The sequence below is a fragment of the Musca autumnalis genome, unplaced genomic scaffold, assembly GCF_047663935.1.
Source record: "Musca autumnalis isolate F117 unplaced genomic scaffold, ASM4766393v1 scaffold_4, whole genome shotgun sequence".
In the NCBI taxonomy this organism is placed as follows: domain Eukaryota; kingdom Metazoa; phylum Arthropoda; class Insecta; order Diptera; family Muscidae; genus Musca; species Musca autumnalis.
In genome coordinates, this window is record NW_027411977.1 from 24,163,784 (window position 1) to 24,190,973 (window position 27,190).

General features: G+C 37.0%; 1 protein-coding gene across 19 annotated transcripts in view; it reads right to left on the bottom strand.

The window, feature by feature from the left end:
• The window catches only part of Usp47 (ubiquitin specific protease 47), a 44,882-nt gene extending 21,124 nt beyond the window's left edge, over positions 1-23,758 (bottom strand). Inside the window, exons 1-2 of one of the 19 annotated variants that reach the window (XM_073986197.1) lie at positions 21,280-21,558; positions 20,964-21,142 (exon numbers count right to left, since the gene is read on the bottom strand). Coding sequence is in view for 1 of the 19 variants with exons in the window: in XM_073986194.1 (XP_073842295.1) it covers positions 23,567-23,582 (16 nt within the window). In the remaining 18 variants the exon portion in view is untranslated. Of the gene's footprint in view, positions 1-11,318; positions 11,873-11,893; positions 11,932-11,979; positions 12,235-20,963; positions 21,143-21,275; positions 21,559-23,566 lie in introns of those variants that run through there. The other 18 variants (XM_073986210.1, XM_073986196.1, XM_073986207.1 and 15 more) reach the window with 18 other exon arrangements.
• Between the last annotated feature and the right edge of the window lie 3,432 nt (positions 23,759-27,190).

Sequence of the window (27,190 nt, forward strand, 5' to 3'; positions counted from 1 at the left end):
AGTTGTTTACCGCCGGCTTTATTCATGGCATTTTCAGGCCAAATACTAGCGCAATACAAGAGAATCAGTAGGAAAAAATAAAATGAAAAAAAAAAAATATTTTGTTGCAAACAATAAATTCTTGCAAATGTGCAGTGATGATGACGGCAACCAAGGCAGTGCAAGTCTCCTAGCAGTGGCATCTTCTCATCGTCTGTCTTCATAATCGTCGTTGCTCTTGTCGTCGTCTTTGCCCTCGTTGCATTATATATTCAATAAGTAATAAGTGTAGGACATGAGATGCTATTATGAACAGGAAGAAAGTATTGCTACACTCACTTACTATGAACCAAAAAAAAAAAAAAAAATGAAAATATTAAAATTTGGCTAAAAGCCAATCAATTGAATGAAAAAAAAGAAAAACAACAACAAAAACATGTTGAATGTAGGCACAACAGAAAAAGAGCAAAAAAAAAACAGAGCGTGAAGTGACTAGTAGAAATTTGAAAAATCAAAAAGTAATCCACACAAAAATGCATCGTCAGACAACGTCATTCATCTCTAGCAAAGAAGGGAGACACTAATAGCGCACTATATATGCACATGCACAATACCACCGTCATGGGGTATGGTGGTTCGAAAAACAACTCGTTTTTTGGAAATATTTTCCTATCCCCAGACAAATGAACATCAGCAGTAGAATTGAGTAGTATTTGAACTTTTATGAAATTCTGTTTTAATTATGTATTTACAAGGAGTTCAGAAGGAATTAAATGATTTGAATGAATCATCATCTTCATTTTTAATTGCGTACTTAAACGGTAATGATAAAGATTCAAATATAATAGAAGATACTCAACAAACTCCAGAATATACGCTCGCTATTAGTGGAACCATTCACATTGCTAAACAATAATCACATGGAACAGTAAACGAAAGCAACACATCGATCCAGATTTGTCTTTACCAAAACGCCAATCCCGACCCATCCCGACTACTTCAACAAATTTTTCAGTTTAATGAAATTATTCCTGTGGCCTAACCTAATAACAATCACCTTTTAAAAAATAAACAAGTAAAAAAAGTATCAGTCGGAGATACACCTTCCTCAGCCCGTGTATATTGAAACAATTTTTTCCCAAAAACCGTATGTATTAAGAGGGTTTTAAAAATTTTGGACGTATGAACCGACAAAAATGTTGTTTAGATTAAAGAGCAGAAGTTTTGCGGAGGAAATACTTAAAGGAATGGCTCGACATTGACCATTATGGAAGCCGATCTCCAACCACTGAATATGGTGCCATAGGGGGGTTTTACTCCATAGCAGGTCTTAAAGTGAACTTATCCGAAATGTTGTTTCGGAGGTACTGGATGAAGTGGACAAATATAGTCCATATTTGAACCTGATCTATATCTGGTAGATATATTAGGATGTGTAAAGTATGGACCAATTCGGCCACTCCCTTCAAAAGTTACCATACGAACAATTTTTCCCAACATTTTTGAAATTTTGTGGGGGAGGTACCTGAAGGAGTGGACCGATATGGCTTATCTTCGAACTTAAACTATGTTTGGACAAAATGGTACTAAGTCCAAATTTTGGACCCAATCAGCAGATCCATCCGAAAGTTATCATGGGCTTTAACCACCTCACACAGTTTCATAGGGGTTTTGTGAAACTTTCAGGCTATTTTCTCAGGAAGTTTGGACTTGCCACTGATGAAACTTATACCGTCGTATGGAAAGCAGTGAATACAAGCTGCTAAAACAAAAATCAAAGCGATTCGAGAGCAGGTCCTAAACTGAACTTATCCGAAATTTTGTGTGGGAGGTACCCGAAGTAGTAGACCAATTGAGTCCATATTGGAACCTCATCTAAGTCTGGTACATATTTCACGATGGGCAAAGTATGAACCAAATCGGTTACCCCCATTAAGAGTTATCGTGCGCACAAATTTTCCGAACATTTTCGAACTTTTGTGGGGGAGGTGCCGGAAGGAGTGGACCGATATAGCCCATCTTCGAACTTAAACTAATGTTGGGCAAAATATTACGAAAGCCAAAATTTGAACCGAATCATCCGTTCATCCGTTCGAGAGTTATCGTGCGCTCCAGTCAGCAGGACAGACGGACGGACTTGGCTAGATCGACTCCAAATTGTCTGAAACACGTTTCGTCCAAACATACTTGGGGTCTAAAACCATTATTAGCCTAATGGCTAAAGGTATAAAAAGATTCAATCTGGATGTAAACAGCGTTAGTATCAAGTTTATCAACACGCAGAACCAACTAACAGCCTTGAAAAATAAAATTTGAGGTAGCTATTGACTTTATCTACCTCATTTAAATGCAACTACTCACTCCTAGGGGGAATGAGAGAAACGATATTAGGGGTCGATTATGGATAGCAACTCAACTATAGTTTTGTTGCCAGAAGAGAAAATCGTACAATTAAAATAACTGTAACGACAGAAAATTCAGCTATTGGTTTAATTGTAAGAAAGTATGAATTTCAATGAGGAAATAGAAATTTTTATTTTAAATATGCTTTCGGCAACGCAATTGGAGTTGGGTTGCTATCCATAATCGACCCCATTATTTTTATTAAATAAATTTTGTCTAATTATACCTGTAATTCTGGATTTCGCGTTTTTAGATAGAGCAACCCTCCTTTCCAAAATTTTAGGACACGGACCCACGTTTTAAATGCATATCTAAAGGCAATTTAAGTCGAACATGATTTACAAGTATTCGAAATAACTGAAAACGAGAGGTAATGTTAGGAGGTTAACATCAAAACATTGCATTCAAAATTATAGTCTGTATTTCAAATGTCAATTCCATTACATATAGGTCAAATTAATCCTCGGTATGTATCCAGTTGATTTTATTGGACGTATACGTTATGGATTGACATTAGAAATCCAGTGGATTTCGTAACTCTAAGGGCAAGGTAACATTAGCCAAATATTTGGTCCAGCGACATGGAGTATGCGCTTCCTGAGAGCAAGTGAGCGTAAATAATGCATTGAAATTTATGCTCACTTGCTCTCAGTAAGCGCACGCTGGACCAAATATTTGCCTAATGACCTTACATTAAGCGTACTATTATGCATCTAGCTTTTAAATCAACTAAAAAGTTCAAAATTGACCAACAAATCTAGTAGTAAAACTCGGGTACCAATGTCTCTATAAGGCCCTTTATGAACTATTGGCACACTATCCAAAGTATCTATTAACTCACTATCTCCGATGTCAACACATAACCCGGTCCCTCAGCAACTGCTGATTTACTGCTAGTTCCAATGTCACTAGTGCCTTTCGAATAAAACATCTACTGGAAAATGCATAGATTTGTCTACCATTGTTCAGTAGTACTGAGATAAAACTTATTCAAAAGATTTATGGACAAACCTGCGTTGGCGATGAGTACCGGTGACTTATGAACCATGAGTGAGTTGTACCAGCCGATCGACATATGTAGATATAATAAAACATATTGACATACATGCCACCATACCACTTGCTGATATTTTTTGTATGTTTGCCACAAGTTTCGAAAAAGATATCATTTTCGAACGTTGTTTTTTATTGTGTTTTTCTTTTGTTCGCTAAAAAATTCGAAAACGATATCACTTTCGAGCATTTAGTGAATGTTTTTTCCTTCACAAGAAAAATTTTTAGTAAAACATTCTTTACTCTGGAAATTTTTTTGTTTCAAAAAATATTTTTATGTTGTTTGTATAAAATTCCCATTTGCATTTTTCAAATAAATTCGATATAAATGCTTCGTATAATATAAACAATAAGTGTTGATAAAGACAACAAATGCGTAGATTACCAAATACATGTTTATCAACAGTACCCCAAACACAACAAATAATTACGAAAATTGTACAAAAACTCTAACAACAAGAAACACAACCAAAAATGTTTTTCGCCAATATCATAAAAACTATCGCCAACTCAATTGCTAATAATGTTTTTACCTATATTCGAGATCGAAGGTTTTCCTGTCACAAACTGAGAGACAAATTAATATACCTTTTTCAGGTGTAAATCGAATGATTTTAGTTGTAATTCGAATTACTAATGAAATAATTCGAATTGCAAATGGAATAATTCGAATTACAAATGGAATAATTCGAATTACAAATGGAATAATTCTAATTTCAAATAGAATAATTCGAATTACAAATAGAATAATTCGAATTTCAAATGGAATAATTCGAATTACAAATGGAATAATTCGAATTACAAATGGAATAATTCGAATTACTAATGAAATAATTCGAATCATTCGTTATATAACATCTTTGAAGTACCTGAAACCTGGCGGTACCGTTATATAGTCCCCAAAACGTTGACCTATATAGAAAGTTTTTTAATAAAAATGTTTTCTAACATATTAAAATACAAAATGTCCAAATACAACCAATTCAGGAGGTAAGTAAATTTGGTCAAGACCTTGAAAATAATTTAAATCGATGCGTTGTGTATAGCGCCCATATGGCTATACCAATATTTGCAACATTCTTCTTTCACGAGTACACGCAACCACATGCCTCTCGCCCATTCAGTGGTACATTATTGCTTATTACTATATCTATAAAATCAATGAATGAACATCCACATAACATATCTGTTTCATTCATAGGGTCCCTTTATAATAATCTATATATATATAAAAGAGCAGTGAGGTGAGGTATTCACTGACTGACTGACTGACTGATTCATCAGCGCCCTGACGAAACCGCTGAAGCTAGAAAGTTGAAATTTTGGGTGTAGGTTGCTGTTGGTGTGTAGGGGTGAGATAAGGCTGAGTTTTTGGAAATTCGACCTACAAGTGTACGAAAAGTACTAAAAGGTACTAAATATGGTACCCTTTGTATTAGGCAAACGGTAAGAGCTGGAATTCTGAAAATTGGAACGAGGATAACTGGTGGAGAGCTAAAAAGATGTACCAAAGGGTTTTTGGAAATTCGACCTATAAGTGTACGAAAAGTACTAAAAGTTACTAAATTTAGTACAATTTGGATTTGGGTGTACGGATAGAGCTGGAATCTTGAAATTTGGAATCCGGGTCATTAATGAAGAGTAACAATGAAAGGTTTTTGGAAATTCGAACTATAAGGGTTGGAAAAGTACTAAATGGTACTAAATTTAGTACAATTTGGATTTGGGTGAACGGATAGAGCTGGAATCCTGAAATATGGAATGAGGGTCACTAATGGAGAATAACAAAGAAAGGTTTTTGGAAATTCGAACTATAACTGTATGAAAAGTGCTAAATGGTACTAAATTTAGTACAATTTGGTCTTGGGTGAACGGATAGAGCTGGTATTCTGAAATTTGGAATGAGGGTCACTAATGGAGAGTAACAATGAAATGTTTTTGGAAATTCGAACTATAAGGATACGAAAAGTACTAAATGGTACTAAATTTAGTACAATTTGGATTTGGCTGAACGGATAGAGCTGTAATCCTGAAATTTGGAATGAGGGTCACTGGTGAAGAGTAACAATGACAGGTTTTTGAAAATTCAAACTATAAGGGTACAAACGTACTAAATTTAGTACAAGTTGGTTTTGGGTTAACGGATGGAGCTGGAATCCAGAAACTTGGAATAAGGGTGATTAAGGGAGAGTAACAATGAAATTTGGAAATTCGAACTATAAGGGTACACAACGTACTAAATTTAGTACAAGTTGGTTTTGGGTTAACGGATAAAGCTGGAATCCTGAAATTTTGGAATGAGGGTCACCAATGGAGAGTAACAAAGAAAGGTTTTTGGAAATTCGAACTATAACTGTACGAAAAGTGCTAAGTGGTACTAAATTTAGTACAATTTGGTCTTGGGTGAACGGATAGAGCTCGAATCCTCAAATTTGGAATGAGGGTCACTGGTGAAGATTAACAATGTAAGGTTTTTGAAAATTCGAACTATAAGGGTACATAACGTACTAAACATAGTACAAGTTGGTTTTGGGTGAACGAATAGAGCTGGAATCCTGAAATTTGGAATGAGGGTAACTGATGAAGAGTAAGCCAGATACAATAAAGGATTTTCGGAAATTCAAACTATAAATGTTCGAAAAGTACGAAATGGTAGTAAATTTGGATTTGGGTGAACGGATAGAGCTGGAATCCAGAAATTTGGAATAAGGGTGACTAAGGGAGAGTAACAATGAACGGTTTTTGGAAATTCGAACTATAAGGGTACACAACGTACTAAATTTAGTACAAGTTGGTTTTGGGTTAACGGATAAAGCTGGAATCCTGAAATTTTGGAATGAGGATCATTAATGGAGAGTAACCAAAAAAGGTTTTTTGGAAATTCGAACTATAACTGTACGGAAAGTGCTAAATGGTACTCAATTTAGTACAATTTGGTCTTGGGTGAACGGATAGAGCTCGAATCCTGATATTTGGAATGAGGGTCACTGGTGAAGAGTAACAATGAAAGGTTTTTGGAAATTCGAACTATAAGGGTACACAACGTACTAAATTTAGTACAAGTTGGTTTTGGGTGAACGGATGAGCTGGAATCCTGAAATTTGGAATGAGGGTAACTGATGAAGAGTAAGCCAGATACAATAAAGGATTTTCGGAATTTCAAACTATAAATGTTCGAAAAGTACGAAATGGTAGTAAATTTGGATTTTGGTGAACGGATAGAGCTGGAATCCTAAAATTCAAGATTACTGTTGGAATGTAGAATTGAGATATGGAGGTAGCTTTGGAAATTTTTCCGAATCTTTGTATTAGGTAAGAAGTTTTTGGAAATGCGTGTGAAATAGAGGAACAAAGCTCAGATTATATGACTTGGAAATACGCTATTTATACAAAAAATACCAAATGACAAAAATTTTGTATGAAAATCAGTATAAAATTTGAGATAAAGTTCTGAGTTTAAACAAGTAAGAAAGGCGTTAAGTTTGGCCGGGCCGAACTTTTTGTACCCTCCTCCACAAATTTCAGCCATTTCGGTGGATTAATGTGACCACAACCTTCAAAAAACCGAAAGTCGTACCGTTCTATGGGGGCTATGGCGTGGACCTATACCTACAAATTTCTGGGGGAAAGTTTTATAAGCCTAAAGAAGACTAAATACCAAATTTCAGCCATCTCGGTGTGATAATGAGGCTAAAACCTTCAAAATATCGAAAATCGGGAGATATCGTATTATGGGTGCTATATCAACACGTGGACCTATATAAACATTTATGGTAGAAATGTTTCTTAGCCTCTGGAAACACAAAAAAAGTTACAACCGATTCTTTGGTCAAATGGGTCTGACGCGTACTTTATAAGGGGCTTTATGTGGGGGCTATACCAAAACGTGGACCTATATAACCCAACTTTGGTAGGAATGAAGACACAAAGTACCAAATTACAACCAATTCTGTGGTCAAATGGGTCTAATACATTCAAAATAATTTAAAAGGACGCGTACTTCATATGGGGCCTTATATGGGGTCCATAAAACGTGGACCTATATATAAAATAACAACTTTGGTAGGAATGTTTTTTGGTCTCTGGAGACACAAAGTACCAAACTACAACCAATTCGGTGGTAAAATGGGACAAATATTTTAAAAATACCTTCAAACGACGACGCGTCACCCGTCATTTTGTATGGGGGCTATACGAAAGCGTGGACCTACATAGCCCGCTTTCAATACCAAAAGTCCTACGTACAAATAATATATTTTCCCAAAATTTCATCAACCTACGTCAATCCGTTCGGACGCTATAGTGATTTCCACAGACGGACGGACATGGCTATATCGATGTAGATGTATTGCACGCTGATCAAGAATATATATACTTTGTGGGGTCTACAATGATTATTTCGAGTAGTTACAAACGTAGTGACAAACTTAATATACCCCCATCCTATGGTGGAGGGTATAAAAATGATATTGAATATTGTTCCATTGATTTTGTGCTAACGTGAAGGCGTTTTCTTAATAATGAACTGAAACAGCGTTGCCGACAGTTTTTGATCGGAAATCGTCAAGAAAATTTGAAAAATCGTCAACATAGTCCAAAAATAGGTTTGGTTGCCGCTTAATGTGAATTTTTCGCTTATAGTTATGACAATGGGACTAACTACATAAGATATAACCCACAGCAGTAAAGCTGACTTAATCTCACTTAAATACCGCCATAATAAATCTTTGACTGTGTGGCAAAAAAAGCTCATACTATGTTATTTCATGCAATTTTGGCTAACATGAAAAATCGTCATTTTCCAATTTTGGGCCAAAAAATCGTCAAAATTACGATAAATCGTCAAATTCGGCAACACTGAACGGAAATCAATTAGCCAAACGTGAAGTATATTTTCAAAAAACATGGTCCTATGCCACAATTTTGTTAACTAGAAGGTTTTTACCCCCTAGGAATAAAAAGTCTTTCTACCCTTTCATGCCACAAATTCCTAAAATCCTTTAAATATACGAAAAGGTAGATTTTTATGGCCATTTTGAATATCGAAAAATTTACGAACGTATTCTGGTTCTTGGTGAAACCGCCTTTTTGAAATTCTAAATACAGTGTCAGTACTAAAATGAAATAAATCAATTAAATATTAATAATTAAAATAGGGTTTAGTACAGCAGAGTCTCCAGTGTTCACCATTTCCATATTAAATATTGTTTATTTATATTTTGTTCCTTTCCGCTAACGAAGTAGCAGGCATTTTGCTAGTAATGTAATAAAGAACTCAGAATATTTTCCTATACTAATAATGTATTTAAGAAAAAACTCATTCAATACTTTGCAACACATTAAAAATTGATTCCTTCAAACTATTTTGAACATTGTATTTAACCCATTGTTTGCTAGGACATCTACTTATGTATTTTTATAATAGTTTTATGGTTGAGGGTTGAATGTTCAATTACATTCGTATGTAGTATTTTTTTTAATGAATTAAATTTTATTTGTAATAGAAAATTGTATACGCTCAGGATTGGATTTGTAAACTGTGTAATATTTTATCTTATAGGCCTTTTATTACATAAATGGAAAACAATAAATAAAAAAAGGTTCTGACTTTGGAAATTAATATCAATTTTTTACAATCCTCTTAAGGGGTAACAAAGGCTTTATAAAATAACACTTAGTAAATTTGAGGGCTATTCTATCAAAATTAACCGAGTGTTATAGTAAAATCGGGGAGAGATATATATAAAGGCAATATCCAAATCTGACCCGATTTTTGTGGAAATCGGTAAAACTACGCAGGGGTCTAAGGAAATAACACATATTAAATTTGAAGACTATTTGATAAAAATTGACCGAGTTATAGCAAAATCGGGGAAAGATATATATATGGGGACCATATACAAATCTGAACCGATATGGACCAATGCTAAAATTGCTCATTGTGCAAAAATTCATCAACTTAGGTCAACTCCTATTTTTGTTTTGTCTACTTTTGTATGGAAGCGGCTATGCGGCGCGTCACGTTGTGCATACCGGAACGTTGTGCATATGGGGGCTACACCAAAACGTGGATCCATATATCCCATTCCACTAATACCTAAAGTTCTACGCATCTACAACATATTTGATCAACATTGTATCCTCCTACTTCAATTCGTACGGAGGCTAGAGTGATTTCCACAGACGGACGGGCCTGCGGACATGAATATATCGATGTAGAATTTTATGCTGATCAACAATAATATATATCGAGGAGTGAAAAACGGAATGACAATTATATGATGGGGGGTATAAAAATTAAACTTTTATCGGGGAGGTATCCAAAGGATTGAACTGATATGTCGAACTTCCCAACTTGATACAAGTTTGGTCCCGATAATACCGCAAACCAGCTACATAGACAGACAGTCGGACATATTTGGGGTCTAAAACCATTGGCTGTAACTTGGCATTTGGTACAGAAACTTTCCCACCAAAAATGTTAGACATAGGTCACAGTTTTGGTATAGTCCCTATAACGGTACCTTTCGATTTCAGACAATTTAATGTTTTTATATACATTTTCGTGCTTTATTTATAAATGTACTAAAGACTAGAAAATAATTTTTTCTTAGCTTCAATAAGTAGATTCTTCTTGATGATGGCATCTCTCAAATAAAAAAGGCTTGCATTTAACCCACTTAGAGCCGAAAATTTTTTTGAGAGAAAACTTAAAATTTTGTATGAAAATTACATTTTTGAGACCTTTTAAGCATTTTTTAATAAAGAGCTTTTTTCTCTAAAACGTATAGTTTTCCTGCAATCGGGCCGGGCCTTCTTTTAAAAGTGCCGAAACTTTGAAGGGAAATATAGGTGTATTCGTAAACGCCAATCCCTTTGTTTCTGATTGAGAAAATACTCTTGCCATATTCCTAACATTGTAACATTTACGATTAAATTTTTATTGCATATTTAAATTTTTCATCTAAAGTCGAAAATTACAAAAAAGTCGATTTTTCTGAATTGCTTGCGTTTTAGGCCAATTGCGTGAAAATGCATGGACCAAATGAAACTTTATAAGCATGGAATGACCGATAACAGGCAACACTATAACAAAATGCAAAAAAAAAACACAAACATTTGCGAAAATATCCGACTTTTACATCAATTTTTCAACCATTTTTGTGGCGTTTAAACGACCAGTGGCTTTATGTGGTGACAAAATTAAACGAAATTATTTTCTAGTCTTTAGTGTATTTAAAAATAAAACACGAAAATGTAGATGGTTGGCATTTATGACAGTCTACTGTATTTAAATTTAATTTTTGACTTGAGTAAATATTTTTCTTGTAATACAACTGCATTTGTGTTATAAACAGTAAATACATGCATATTACGGCCTATTTTATATTTAAAATAAAAATACCTATAAGAAAATGGAAATGAGAAAAGCATTCCAAATACAGAAAACCTCAAACATATATAAAATCTCCGTATATATTTTAAATTTAACGCATCTAAAAATATGCTCGCCATTTCTGTAAACACTTTCTATTTGCTGTTTATTTCGTCGTCATTATGACGAATGAAGGAAAAACTAAACATTGATGAAGAATACGGCGTGCTCTCGGTGCTAGTTTCTTAATTGTCTCTAGTGTGTGTTTATCCCTTAATAGAAAATAGATATCTCGCAAGCGTTTTTGCGTCTTGGTAGCTGCTGCAACAGACGACATAAAGATCTAAGAAAATCGAAATCAATTATTATTGGTTTTGCTGACAAAAACAAAACGGAAAAAGAACCAAGTTCGATTATGTAAATTGATTTTTTTTTTTTGTTCAATAGCTTACAACTATAAAAAGCGTATACGTATTCTTGATTTTAAAAATTTATTTGAATTATTTACAAATATTTGTTAATTTTCATTTTGAGATTTCTTTCACTCTCAAAACGACGACAATAATGATGAAGATGATGATGGGGAGGGGGGATTGTTGTGATGTTGTTGCTACTAATACTGCGGCTGCTGCTGGCTGTTGATGATGCTGCTGCTTCTTTCTGTTTGATGTTGTTCTTTCATTTGCTTGATTTTGGTGCTCTCAAATTTTTTGGCTATTTTTAAACATCATTTCCTTCGAGCATTCCGTATAAAATTGAATGTGATTTCGAATTTATTTTTAATTATTTATCTTTAACGATATTACACACCATAAAATGTTTGATTTTATTCGTTTATTTTTTTGGTTTTAGATATTCAATGGTACGTTTTTGTCGCTTGAAACTATTTTCTCCACAGTGGAATGGAATTTTTTTGTCATAATTCATTGAAATTATTTCATTTGTCTGAATAGAAGAAGAATTTTCTTTTTTTGAATTTCACACAATGTATACACACACTTCACAAATAATGACAGATCGGTTACGAAAGTGGAACGTCTTCTTCATCACATACATATATAGCTAGATTGGCGACAGACAGACAATCAACATCCGTTTGAAATACATTTTTATTTGAATTTCTAAAAATATATTCACAGCGAAAACGTTTTTCGTTTTTTTCTTAGTACTTGTTTTATTAGAAAAATTTATTCCAAAAATACATTTTATTTTTCAACAGGAAATTTTGAATTTTTTTCATTTTTCTAACCTAATTAATTTGGTGAGTATGGTCGCCTTGCGGAATATACGTTTCGTGTGAAATTTCTCACGCGCGCAACACGTCCGTTTCGGATTTAATAACGATTCAGAGTGCCGTCTTCGTGCCACTGATCGCAGATATTTTCGTCTAAATTTCGACAATTGAGCAAGTGTATAATCGTGAGCGACTGAGAGGAAATCTCACACATGCGTTTCTTTATTCGCCGCTGGCTTAATTTAGGAGAGAACCAAAGGAAAAATATTGAAAAAATTGCCTATGAATTTTGAAAATTTAATAAATTTTCGTCATCATCACAATTGCTTGGATTCTCTTTATCTCTCCACACCATACATTCCATTACTAGCACATTTTTCCATTTCGATCTCATTGAAAAGATGAAACACGAATAAATTATAAATGTCTAGAAGCTATAAAAATTTCGTCTACTGAACTATAAAGAAAAAGCTTGTTAGTATATAAGTAAACTTAACAATATTGAAATACTTAAATTGTTTGGGAAAATATTTTTTAATTTCTTTATGGTCATCAAAATTCCTTTCTTAAAAAATGCAAATTTTGTTTGGAAAGGATACTAATTTTTGTACATCCAGTCTTTAGGCTGAGGAGGTTACATACACTTTCATTCTACCAAAATGTGCCTTATCAAAATAATGAGTACGGTGCGCGTAACTTTGAATGAAAGGAGCTTACACTTGGAAAGTTTTTGCGTGAAACTACAATGTTAACAGATGAGAAAAATAAATAAAAAACATCGACGGATGGATTTTCAAATAAATCGAGGTCAAAGTTCACATTTTAAGTTTTTTTATACCCTCAGCATTTATTGCCTCATCGAAATAATGGTTTTAGACCCCAAGTATGTTTGGACGAAATGTGTTTCAGACAATTTGGAGTCGATTGAGCAACGTCCGTCCGTCCGTCTGTCTGTCTGGCTGGCTGGAGCGCACGATAACTAACTCTCGAACGGATGAACCGATTCGGTTCAAATTTTGGCTTTCGTAATATTTTGCCCAAACTTAGTTTAAGTTCGAAGATGGGCTATATCGGACCACTCCTTCCAGTACCTCCCACACAAAAGTTCGAAAATGTTCGGAAAATTTGTGCGCACGATAACTCTTGAGGGGAGTAACCGATTTGGTCCATACTTTGCACATCCTGAAATATGTACCAGACTTAGATAAGGTTTCAATATGGACTCAATCGGTCCACTCCTTCGGGTACCTCCCACACAAATTTTCGGAAAAGTTCATTTTAGGGCCATCTCTCGAATCGCTTTGATTTTTGTTTTAGCAACTTATATTCACTGCCCCCAATACGACGGTACAAGTTTCATTAGGGGAAACTCCATACTTCCTGAGAAAATAGCATGAAAGTTGCAAAAAACCCCTATGACACCGTGTGAGGTGGTTGGAGCGCAAGATAACGCTAGAATGGATCTGCCGATTCGGTCCAATATTTAGCCTTAGTAATATTTTGTCCAAACATAGTTTAAGTTCGAAGATCGGGCCAATCCTTCAGGTACCTCCCCCACAAAAGTTCAAAACTTTTCGGAAAAATTGTTCGTACGATAACTCTTGAAGGGAGTGGCCGAATTGGCCCATACTTTACACATCCAAATATATCTTCCTGATATAGATCAGGTTCAAATATGGACTATATTTGTCTACACCATCAGGTACCTCACACACAAAATTTCGGATAAGTTCACTTTAAGACCTGATATCGAATCACTTTTATTTTTGTTGAAGCAACTTGCATTCGCTGCCTCAATTACGATGGTAAAAGTTTTTTTTTCAGGGGCAAGTCCATACTTCTTGAGAAAACAGCCCGAGGGTGTAAAAATCCCTATGGCACCATATGTAGTGGCTGTAGAGCACGATAACTTTCGAACTGATCAACCGATTTGATCCAAAATTTGGCTTTCGTAATATTTTGTCCAAACTTAGTTTAAGTTCGAAGATGGGTTATATCGGTCCACTCCTTCCGGTACCTCCCCCACAAAAGTTCGAAAATGTTGGGAAATTTTGTACGAACGGTAACTCTTGAAGAGAGTAACCGATTTGGTCCATGCTTTGCAAATCATGAAATGTCTACCAGACTTAGATGAGGTTGGAATATGGACTCAATCGGACCACTCCTTCGGGTACCTCCCACACAAAATTTGGGATATGTTCAGTTTAGTACCTGCTCTCGAATCCCTTTGATTTTAATTTCAGCAACTTGTATTCACGACGGTACAAGTTTCATCAGGGGCAAGTCCACACTTCCTGAGAAAATAACCCGAAAGTTGTAAAAAACCCCTATGACACCGTGTGAGGTGGTTGGAGCGCAAGATAACTCTAGAACGGATCTGCCGATTCGGTCCAAAATTTAGCCTTAGTAATATTTTATCTAAAAACAGTTTAAGTTCAAAGATGAGCCATATCGGTCTACTCCTTCAGGTACCTCCCCCACAAAAGTTCAAAAATGTTCGGAAAATTTGTTCATCTACCAGATATAGATCAGGTTTAAATATGGATTATATTTGTCCATTCCATCCGGTACCTCGCACACAAAATGTCGGATAAGTTCACTTTAAGACCTGCAATCAAATAAATTTGATTTTTGTTGAAGCAACTTGCATTCGACGCTTCAATTATGATGGAAAAATTTTTTTTCAGGGGCAAGTCCATACTTCTAAGGTAAACAGCCTGAAGGGTGCAAAACCCCCTATGGCACCATATGTAGTGGCTGGAGATCCACTTGCATAATAGTCAATGCCGATCCATTCCTTTTAGTATCTCCTCAGCAAAACGTTTGATCTTTAATCCTAATCAACATTTTTGTCAGTTCAAAGGGCCAACAATTTTAAAACCCCCTAAATACATACGTTTTTTGGGGAAAAATTGTTTCAATATACATAGGCTGAGGGTATATCTCCGTCGGCAAAGCCGAATGATACTTTTTTACTTGTTACGTCATGTACTTGCCGTTTCCAAGACCATTTATAGTCAATTAATGTAATGTTTAGACGAAATCAGTTTCAGATTGTCATGCCCGTCTGACTGGAACAATCTATATATAACTCTCGAACGGATCAACCGATTTAGTCCAAAATTGGATTCTCGTAATATTTATTTTATTTTTTATTTATTATTTATACATTGTAATTATAATTGTATTTGTCAAAAATTAGTTCGAAGATATTACATAACGGTTCACTCCTTCGGGTACCTCCCTCATAAGTTCACCGATTTGGTCAAACATTGCACGTGGTAATATTTTGTACCAACATAAATCAGCTTCAAGTATAGAGTATATATTTTTGCAGTTTAGGAACTCTTGTCGGAACGGCCTTACACTACCGTATCATTTTTTTTCGGGAAAAAATTCTGAGATTATGAACTAAAAGGTCTACCGGCACTATTTAAAATGACTGATGAGCACGAATTATGAATTGTGTATCCGATCAAGTTGCAAGAATGTCTATATTGGAATTCGGATACCTTCTCACAAAAGTTCGAGGATAGCTTGTAAATTATTACCGAAATTACTTCTTGTGGTTATGTTTACAGCGATATAATGCTGATATGGTCCAAAAGCTCTAAAATACACAATCCCACGGCAGCGGGTTCTTTCGTACCGGATTGACCCGGAACAACACAAAATCATCGTTCCGGCCAGCGGCTGCCACCTCAGTGTACATATTTGTATTGTATTTGTTTCGTTTTTCTGTGTTGGGAGCAGCATATCCGAATTCTTTTGGTCCGTGCCGGGACGGAGGAAAATCCAGGACCAATATATCTGTGCTCAGTTTGTCACACCCGCATCTTTACCCACATCCAACCTTCGGTGAGATGCAATAGATGTCAGGAGTGGATGCATCTAAGGGGTTGCTCTGGACTCGTCCACGTGAGGGACTACGACAGGGACTATGTTGCTGTATGCTGCGTGAAGTCGTCATCGGATTACGAAACTCCCTCGTCGTCTGATTACGAAACTCCGCCGCAGTCCCCTCGACAACAACCGCACACGCAATCTTTAACGCCAGCCGTTGTTGTCCCAATCCCAGAGAATGCACCCTTTTTGCAATTTAATTGCAATGGACTCCGAGGTAAGATCAAGGAAATAGTAGATTACCTGAGTCGGAAGAACATCAAGGTCGCTGCGGTGCAAGAAACCAAGCTCAACAACAACTGTAGCTTACAACACTGTGATGGTTACTTTCATATTGTTACTTTCATCTGTCCAATACAGACCAATCTAGCTTGAGCCTGTCTCAAATGATCCGTACATGGAATGTATGGGGGTAGCAGTCAGGTATGGAACTGCCGAGATAGAGTTGCTGAACGTATACATCCCGCCGAGAAATAGCTGTATCTCAGATTACGTGCCTAACATTAGCCCGCTTTTGGAAGGTCATAATCATCTGGTCTTGGGGGACTTTAATGCTCATCATGAGATGTGGCATTAGGCCCTCGGAAACGACCAGAGAGCAGATTGACAGCTCTGACGTTTTGCACGGTCAATGAGGACGCCCCTACCAGAATTAGAGGAGAGTGTCACAGCTCGCCAGACATAACAATCTGTCACCTGGTCTGACAAATGACGTTACCTGGCAACCCGTCATTTCCCTTGGATCAGACCATCTCCCCATAATTGTCTCCATTAGCAGACCACCATTCATTACATTACACCTGAACGCCACACATTCGTCAATCATAAGAAATCTGATTGTCCGGGTTTCAGAGAGTTTACCAATCACCGCTTCAGAGAACTGCCCAATCCTTCTGATGTTCGGGTAGTGGAAAGGACGTACCGAGACATCATCACTGCTGCAGCCGCTCGCCATATCCCTGCTGATCGAATACCCGAAGTAAGACCAAACTTCCCAGCAGAGACGACGGGATTAGCAAATGAGCGTGATGAGCTTTGCCGAACTAACCCAATAACCCCAGAGTCAGGGAGCTGACACTGGAAATTAACAGGCTGGTCGGCGAGCATAAGCGAAACAAGTGGTTAAATCATCTGAAGAGTTGCAACATTGGAGCCGGTATAGGTGAATTGTGGGCAACGGTTAAGTCACTCTCGAACCCTGGAAGAAGGAAAGATAGGACATTAGACACGTTTGTCGACGTTGCGTTGAATGACCCGTAGACGTACGCAAGTTATTTCAATCGACAGTTTGTCGAACACCCCAGAGTGACAGGGCGAAGAGAAGAGTATTACGTCGCATCAGATCTCTTCCTGCCGAGGAGGACCCACATCAGGAACGCTAAATCATCCAAAGCGTTGGTCCCTGATGGAATTTCCATGGTAATGCTGAAGCAGCTTGATGAGCCGGGAGTGGAGTATCTCACTAAAGTTCTCAACTTGTCGCTATCCACCCTCATTGTTCCCGAAGTCTGGAAAATTGGCAGGGTGCTCCCACTACGGAAGCCCGGCAAGGATGCCAGCAAAAGTGAATGGTACAGGCCGATTTCGCTTTTGTCGCCCGTAGCAAAGACCCTTGAGGCCTTAGTCCTCCCCAGTATCAGAAATAGCTATCAAGTTGTCGATCATCAGCATGGATTCCGTAAGCAGCACAGCACGACAACTGCTCTGCACGCCATTACCACACATATTTCTCAAGGACTCAACCAGAGACGGCCGTGCGATAGAACAGTGATGGTGGCGCTTGACTTATCAAAAGCCTTTGATACAGTCAGGCACTCCAAGCTGTTTGAGGACATTGAGCAGACAACCCTCCGGCCAAGCTTGAAACGTTGGATAGTCAATTATATGCGTCGTACGTGGAATTCAGGAACAAGAAGTCCAAACCCCGTAGAGTGAAACAGGGAGTTCCCCAAGGTGAGTGATATCTCCGGAACTGTTTAACCTCTACCTCTCCTGTATTCCGCGCCCTCCAGACGGCATCGAGATCGTAACGTATGCGGATGATTGCACGATCCTGGCGTCGGGTACCTATCCTGATGATAACTGTGAAAGACTGAACAACTATTTAACCGATCTTACCACTTTTTTCCATTCGAGGAATATGCAGATTTCCACACAAAATCAACAGCCACTCTGTTCATCACATGGACAGCGCAGTTTGGAAGAGAATTGAATGTCGTGGTCGACGGTAGCAGAATTCCGACCACAAACTGCCCCAAAATTTTAGGGGTCACATTCGACACTACTTTCACGTCGTGTGCGCACGCCACAGCTATCTGCGACAAACTGAAAAGTAGAAACAAGGTCCTCAAGTCCCTAGCCGGCAGCACTTGGGGTGCAGATAAAGAAACCTTGTTGACCACATATAACGCGATAGGTCGGTCTGTGGTAAGCTATGCGGCGCCAGTCTGGTCCCCGAGATTATGTGATACGAATTGGAAAAAGATTCAAATTTGCCAGAATGCCGCCCTGAGAACAGCAACAGGGTGCCTCCTTAAATCTTCAGTGGACCATCCACATGAGGAGGCAAAGATTATTCCAGTAAAGCAACACAATGAGATGCTTTCGTTGCAGTACCTGCTTGGATGTTACCGTATGAGCCATCCCAATCACCATCTTGTGGGTAGGCCCGGCAGCTAAACAAGTGCAGAGTGTCGTGCGGTCCCATTCCACTAGTTTGTAACAGGGATGCTCACGGTCAAAGCACGGACATCAGGGCGGTGTTCTGGCAGGTTTGAATATTCTTCCACTGTCCTGCGCTAACATTTGCCAACCACACTGGCGCCACATAGCTTAACACATACAAGCCTATGGCTTTATAATAGTTCAACAACAGCCGGCCGACTTTAGAAGCTTGTTCCCACTTCTGATCTTGTCGCAAATAGCTGTGGTTTGCGTGGACGATTTAAACATGATATCGAACGTTACACCCAATATCTTGGGGTAGTTAAAGGCCGAAATAAGGATACCGTCAACCAATATATTCATGGAGAGACTCATTTCAGCCGTTCAGGCGTTGAACGGTGTGGCAAAGGATTTAGCGGCGGATATTTTCATATTCCTCAGATGGAAGAACTGCACTTTGTCATCTATGTAGACATTCAGCAATGATTGTACAATCATCCGCATACATTACCATCTCTATGGCGTCTGGAGTGTGCGGAATTTCAGAAAGGTAGAGGATAAACAATTCCGGCAATATCACCCGCCTTGGGGAAGTCCCTGTTTCAATCTACGGGTCTTAGACTCTAAATTTCTGAATCCCATAAACGACTGGCGCCCACACATATAGTTGATTGTAAAAAGTTTCAAATACGGCTGGAGGGAAGTCATCTCTATGTTCCTAAATAGCTTCATAGCATGGTTGACGGTACCGAAGGCCTTTGGTAGATCCGGAGCCACCGTGACTGTTCAATCGCACGGCCTATTCTGGTCCAGTCTTCGACTGATATGCGTTGATATGGTTTTTAATGCTGTGCATTTCCTGAAATCCATGCTGATATTGGGCAACTGGGAAACTGCTTCTCATCAGGGGGGAGGAGCAGGGTCTCTAGAACCTACTGGCTACTGGCGACAAAAAGGAGATTGGCTTCTACGATTTGCGTCTGCTGGCGGGACCAACTTGCCAGGTTCCTGGTACACTATATTTGCCTAACGATAGATTGAATACACTTGTTAAATTCTCAACTTCGGATTCCTCCCGCTGCTTAAACATTACCATTAAGATTCAGTGTGGGCCAAACGCTTTGGATGATTTGCGTTTTGGAAGATGTTTTAACATCGCTCGTCGTAATTTGTGGTGGTACATTGCCGACTCTCGATATTGGCGGTTAAAATAGAACGCACAGCTTTTCGGATTTCTGACCTATCACGCCGTTGATTGATTTTACGTTTGCCATTGCTTCTGGTGGTCTAGCCACTTTTTCCGCCTGTGTTCGCCCGCCAAGTATTCTGTTGATTTCAAAAGTAAGTTCTCTAAATCTTGAGTAACTAACACAGATAGCATACGGAGGATCTGGAAAGAACATTTCATCAAGCTTTAAGTATCTAATATGTGCGCCGAAAAACCAACCCCAAACGACGGCATTGAGTGTTTTCCACCTAGTCAAAGTGAGAGTGAGGTCAAAACAGCAATAAATCGGCTGAAGAACAATAAGGTGGCATCGGCATGAGCTGATGGGATGCTGAACTGGAGTATGCATCAGTTGATCAACAAAATTTGGCTGAATAATTACAGTGCCTCTCCCATTTTCTTCTACATTTACCTCGCAAAACTAACAATCCTCTATCAGATATTTTTGGGACATTTTGGTTGTCAGGAAAAAAGTCTTTATATTAGTTGGAAATTTTGTGACTTAGCTAGGTCATGTTGTGCGAACGAGTTAAGTAAGGGTCAAACATTCAACGGATCGCACAAATTATGATATACGAAACTCCGAGGTACCTCTGAGCTCAACATGATTCCTTGATATTACATATTCTCACTACATGTTCGCATGAAGGCTTCTTTAAAACTTGTTAGTACAAATTCAATATTCACAAAGTCCATAGTCCAAACATCTTTGGGTTAGAATTCCCAAACCACCTACACTTTCCTTTACCCAGCTGTGGACATCAATCACAAAATGAATGGCTAAACACAGCACAATTTGCCGAAATCAACAAGACGCATCTCCATGAGAAATAAAAATATGATATGTGTCATTAGACCAAATATTATAACTTAGAACTTATCAAATTAAGTTCAATTCATACAAAATGCAACTGATGCACTTTATCGTTTTATCTCCAAACAAAATTGATGTTTTTTTTTTGTTATCTTCCTCTCAAAAAATGTTTTAATTGTAATCTTAAAAGTTGTTTTGGATCTTACGGAATTTTGTTTATATATGGCATGGCATAGATTAGGGCGCTTTCTTTCTTAACTTTCTAGAAATTCAATAGAAAAATGTATTTCTTTGTTTATTTGATACGTACCTATAATGGCTATTTTCCATGTTGACCACTCTTTGTTATGTCATCTGATGAATAAAGGACAAAAAACACCTAAATCTAGTTCAAGGACCTTCAATTCTCTTGAAAAATAGCAATAGTTTTTGGTTTGCAACGGGGTTCGGCGTTCACTGATTCACTCGAGACACTTAGACACTTCACAACTTCACAGAATCAAATTCAATACCATGGATATTGTATTTCATTCCCAAACACATAATAGAAACACAAAACATTTTTTACATTTATTATTCAATACCGTGCAAGATAAACATTCCACAAACAATTTCTTCTTACCCACCAAGAGGATTGCGTTGTTTCCTTGCACCGTTTTGTTTTCAAGGCACCGAAAAATAAATTTCTTCTTTAGCAAAAATAACACTACACTTTTTTAAGGATTGTTTATTTTGATCATTACAACAACAGCGGTAAACATCTGTCCCACTTTTTTGTAAGAACTTTTAGCATTTTGCGATTTTTACTTTTATTTATTTTAACAGAACTGAACAGACAACGAAGCCGACCGATTTTTTCGGCTCGCTCGCTTACGTCTGTGCAAGACAATCGGCGGCGGATCGCCGACTTATTTCCCGACTCGCGGCTAAATTTCAGCTTAGTTAACATCATGGTACAATAATACAGGTAGCATTATCATGCCAGCTGATGGTAACATAATGTGTCAATTGCATTGAATTGATGTCAAATTTTGACATTTTATGTTGCCAACAATTGCCGATGCGGCTACCTGTGTATTTGTACCATGGTTAACATGTAGTTTAAACATAATCCCGGTACACACTAGAATGAATTTCATTAAAAAATTTCATGAAATTAGGTGTTCTTAAATCGAATTCCCCACTACAGCAATTTTATGATTTTACTCTACTATGGACGTCGATCTAGAGACGCATAATTTCATATCAAAATTTCAATGAAATTATTGTAGTGTGGCCCGGGACCTACAGAAATTTAATAAAATTACTAAGAAAGCAAAGTCCCAATTTACATTATGCGAGTTTACTTGCGGCAATTGTCAGTTTGTAGGTGAGAGAGGGGACTGAGAGGCAAAGGGTTAGCATATGCCTCACCTCTCTCTCCATCAAACTGACAATTGTCGCAAGTAAACTCGCCTAATGTAAATTGGGACAAAATGTCATTTCTTGAATAGGATCGTTTCAAGAATAAAAATATTACTATTTTTTAAGCCGGTTAACCGACCCAATAACCGGTTTTTTCGGTGGCTTATCTTTCCTTTACCGACCCACCGCAGAAAATTAAAAAAACAAGTGTGAAAAGGCTATAGTCGGTACTGGGCCGACTATGTGATACCCTACACCACTACTTCTGTCGTTTCACTCGAAAACATATCTTTTAGTCCCGGGCCACACTAGAATAATTTCACTGAAATTTTAACATGAAAGATTAGATTGAGTTCCATAGTAGAGTAAAATCATGAAATTGCTGTAATGGGGAATTCGGCCTAAGAACACCTAATTTCATGAAATTTTATAATGAAATTCACGATAGTGTGGACCGGGACTTAGGGAGAAACGAAAGTTTTCACCTATCTGGCTTTTATACCAAATGACTTAAGGCGAACTGAACCAAAATAATTAATATTTAATTTTATATTTGACTACTATCGACATCACCAACATTAATATGCTTCTATCTCTGTGAGAAAATTTCGTGATGAGCGATCAAAATTCCGGCCTGTAGTGTTATTGCAGAAAAAGTGGAAAAAAGGGATGCATTACTATTATATGCCCACCTACGCCAACCTTTGCATAATTTTAAAGATGCGATTTTCTACTTTCTTTTAGAAAGTTCCCAAAGGTGAAATTTTTTTCTTTCATTGCCAGGTTTTGCTTTTTGTATACCACTTATAGACGCTGAAATATTTGCTTTGGAATAAAATATTGACTTTTTCTCCAAATAAATTTTTTGCTCATTCCGACCCCTAAATATTATCCAACCATCACCAAAATCAATAGGCTTCTTCCCCTCCGGGACCACCATCAACATCCAAAATTTCGTGACGATCCCATCAAAATTGCGATCTGTAGCGTGATTACAAGGTTTAGATGAACAGACGGACGGACTGACGGACGGACACACATAGCCAGATCGACTCAGCTCGTCGAGACATTAATTTTGGTATATATAAGTATGAGTCTATGACCATTATTTCGATGCGTTACAAACTTTTTGGCCAAAACCAACTTATAATACCCTCCCCACATAGTGGTGTAGGGTATAAAAATTACCACAGATAGTGTTTTTTATCCCGATTCCAATGATGTATTGCTTTTGTTGCGGAAAAGTATACTTCCCTAGATATGGGCCTCCAAAGTTCCACAAAGGCCCTAGTCTAAAATTCATCATTGGAATCGGGATAAAAAACACTATCTGTGGTATTTTTTTTTTTAATTTTCTGCGATGTTTTGCCAAAGTTATAGGTTATGGCCTTTGTGGAACTTTGGAGGCCCATAACTCGGGAAGTATACACATCAACACGGAAAAGTGCCGTTGTAATAAGGAATCAGGGTAACAATTCTCCATGCTCCATAAAAACTACCGATACTTACTCACTGTCGTCAACATTTTGCTCCAATCCAATCACAAAATCCTCCAGAATTTTTTTCCCTCCAAACAAATCAAATCCAAACAAGAAATTATTTTTGCCGTTTCCTCCAGTCTCCGATTGTTCCGATAGCCCGTCCTCTTCTCGCATTCCCATAATTCCAAAAAAATTCGTTGATAAGATAATTTCCCTTTGCGGAATAGATAAATCACGTAACGGAGAGAGAGAGACAGGAATAGTTATCTATGGGAATTGGAAATTGGAAATCAACGAATTTAATTTTCGTTGCTTCCAGACGTTGTTCCGTTATGTATTTCCATTCGTTGAAAACAGTGAAAATAGGGATGTCAACACTGAGTCCCTTGCTGAATAGGAAAATAGGGATGTCAATACTGAATTTTTTTTGAATATAATATTTAATTTAATAAACGTCGACTCAAAGTCGACTTTAAGCCGCCGCCGCCGACAAATTTCCACGGCGGAGGTCTCTGCTTAATATTTGTTGCAAAAACAACAGGGGAAATAGGGATACGCAAGTCGATTTTCGAGTAATCGATTCCTCGATTTTTTGATTTGAAGAACTTTTTAACGTACCACGAAAATGAAATATACAGAAATATACAGTTAATCTAACGGTACGGCAGTGTTAAACGCGAAGCATTGTAAACTAAAACGTTCCTTTTTCAACTAAGGAGTCATCTCGATCGAACGATTCTTTTATCCAAGTGAGTTCTAAGTAAGAATCAAAAGATCGAATGATCGATTTGTGCTTAGTATTACCAATTATCGGCGCGCGCCGTTTCTACCGATTTGACGACTGGCGATTTTTAGCCGATTTGAGCCGACAAAATCGGCGGCGGCTCAACTCGAAGAAAACAAGCGGCGGCGGCGCGCCGCCGATTTTCAGCCGACTGGTTTCCTCCTCTGGAACTGAAGTTTTTTGTTAATTAAAAGTCGCGAAATCAAAGAAATTTTTGTAGGGATCTGTAATTGAGACTAAGAATGTCAAGAATATCAGAGAATCAAGAGAATATTACGAGAATCAGCAAGAACCAGATAAATATGGAAGGAGACCCATAAAGAATCAACAATAAAAGAGAGCATTGTAGAATCAGCAATAAAATACAATGTGTTTACACAAGACAATTTGTCTAAACTATACGTGTAAACGTATTGACTAGATAGATGCATCAGCATTGAGTACTGAGAAATATCAACAATTGGTCTGTTCCTTTACTTTTAAAAATGGTAACAGTGGCAGAAAATGTTAAAAGTGGTAAACTGCTATCATATAAATTGTATGCTATTAAAAGTAAGGGAACACTTTACAGGTTAAAAATGGTAAGAAATGGTAACCTCATTCACGTAAAGGAACAGAGCAAATATTTCGCAAAAATAAAACGATTCTAATGGTTTAATAAGAAAGGTTAGCTAAAGCTTTCTGTCAATTTAATTTTTTTCTTTCGGCTGTTCCTAAAACTTCAAAACAATATACACAAGTGGCCTGTTCCCGTACTTTATAAAGTGGTAAAAGTCGTAAAAGTTGTAAAAGTCGTAAACGATTTTCATATAAATTTTGTGTACGGGAACGCAAAATGTGTAAAAGTGGTAAAAATTGTAAAAACTTTTTAGTTCTGGAACAGAGCTAATATGTGTATGTGTGTGTGCTGTTTGAATAATATGCCAAAAAATTTTAAAAACAATCGAATTTAATGATTTTTAAAATTGATTTTAGAACATTTGTATGGAAGAAATGTATCAGCTTTGCATTGAAACAAACATTATTGCTGTGTTCCAGAACCTACAAGAAGCTACTATTTTTTACTACGATAACATTTTTTTCTTTATGTTATCGCAAAAAATAGTAAAAATTAGTAGATTTTTGCAGTACTGGAACAGACCATATATGTGTTCGTTTACTCAAAATTTGTACAAAATGTTACTGTATGTTGTTCGTTTACTCTACAGTACAATGCAAAAGACCTTAGCCGATTGCAAGAAGTTACTGAACTTGTACGAATTTGTACAAATTGTTGAGTAAACGAATACACCTAATATTTAATATTTCAAATAAATCCTCATAAAGAAGGTTAATGTCCAATTTATATTAGCAACTTTTTCGTCATTTAGAGCTGTTTCGTCATTTATTTGCTAAAACAAGCAACATTTTGCGTCATTTACCATACAAAAATAAATGACGATAGCTACGTCATTTATTCTAAACAACGCACGAAAATACCATACTATTATACGCAACCCTGCTTTTTCGTCATAAACTACCAAAAAAAATGCAACTATTTTATGATGTCTTTGTTTGTTTGTGTGTGTTGTAGAAAAACAAAAATACTCAAACGATGACAAAAGTGAAAATAAATGGTTAAACAACTTGCAAAAATTATGTTTTTTGTTTTTGGAATTAATTTAAGTTATTTGATACACATTTGTGTTGAAATTCCTATTTTTCTGAATAAATATATTGTGTGTGTGTTTGTGTTATTGTATATGTGTGTATGTGCGATTGTGTGCGTAAGCAAATGACACAAAAAAACAGATGTAAATGTACTTCATTTGATTCTAGGATTTCGTAAAACGAAATCATTTAATTTGCATATGTAAATTGGACTTAACCCTGCAAAAGGCTATAATAAACATGGATTTGGATTTTACAAAATTCTGAACTACGCCCCTTTTGCTTGTACTATGTTTACATTTACGAAATCCACTCGATTTCAACTGTCAATTCCATTGCTCAAACGTCAAATGAAATCGAATCGATTTCAGTTGAGTTTTCATTTGACGTATACGCAAAGGAATTGATAGTTGAAATCGAGTGGATTTCGCAAATGTAAACTTAGTTTTGGTTTACATTCGGCGTCGTTTCGTGATTTCGCGCGGAATCATGCAAAATTTATCATGATTTCGCATACAAAAATGAAAGCATCTCATTTCGTGATTTCAGCGAAATCAACATCGAAATCATAGTACACATGATATACAACCCTTTTTTGCCTAAAAAAGTACCAAAAGTTGCATGACTTTTCACGTATCACAATAAACAAGGTAGATGGTCTATTGCTTCAACAAAAAATGTTAGTATCAACATTTGTAAACAATCCCAGCAAAAAGTTTGCATCCGCGGATGCAGTTAAATCACTAGAACAATTGCCGCTGGAGTACATCTTTTCCTATGAATTTTGCAAGAGAGCGCGCAGCTAGGATGCACTCCATTTTGCTTCCACGGCACACAGCTAGGATGCACTCCATTTTCTATCCAAATCACAGCCTTTGATGTAGTATTTTGGATTGAATTTAAATGCAGTCTAAAGATGCTATAAAATGCAAGCCATTGCAAATATCCCAAAATAAATATTGTTACGGAATTAGATTTAACTAATCTCCGTGTAGACGTTGTTTTATTCCCCGATACGATTTGTACCAAATAAAACAGGGTTCGTTTTAGATTACGTTTCAACAATGCTTTATTTACTTTATTACACTTATTCGGAGCTGACTGTTATAGCTAAAGGGTTGTTTACACCATCTATCAATGTCGTATGAGATGTCAAATTTTCTACCTGCGAATGCTGTACACATAGTGTGACCACTATGAAAATTTTCATCTATCAAA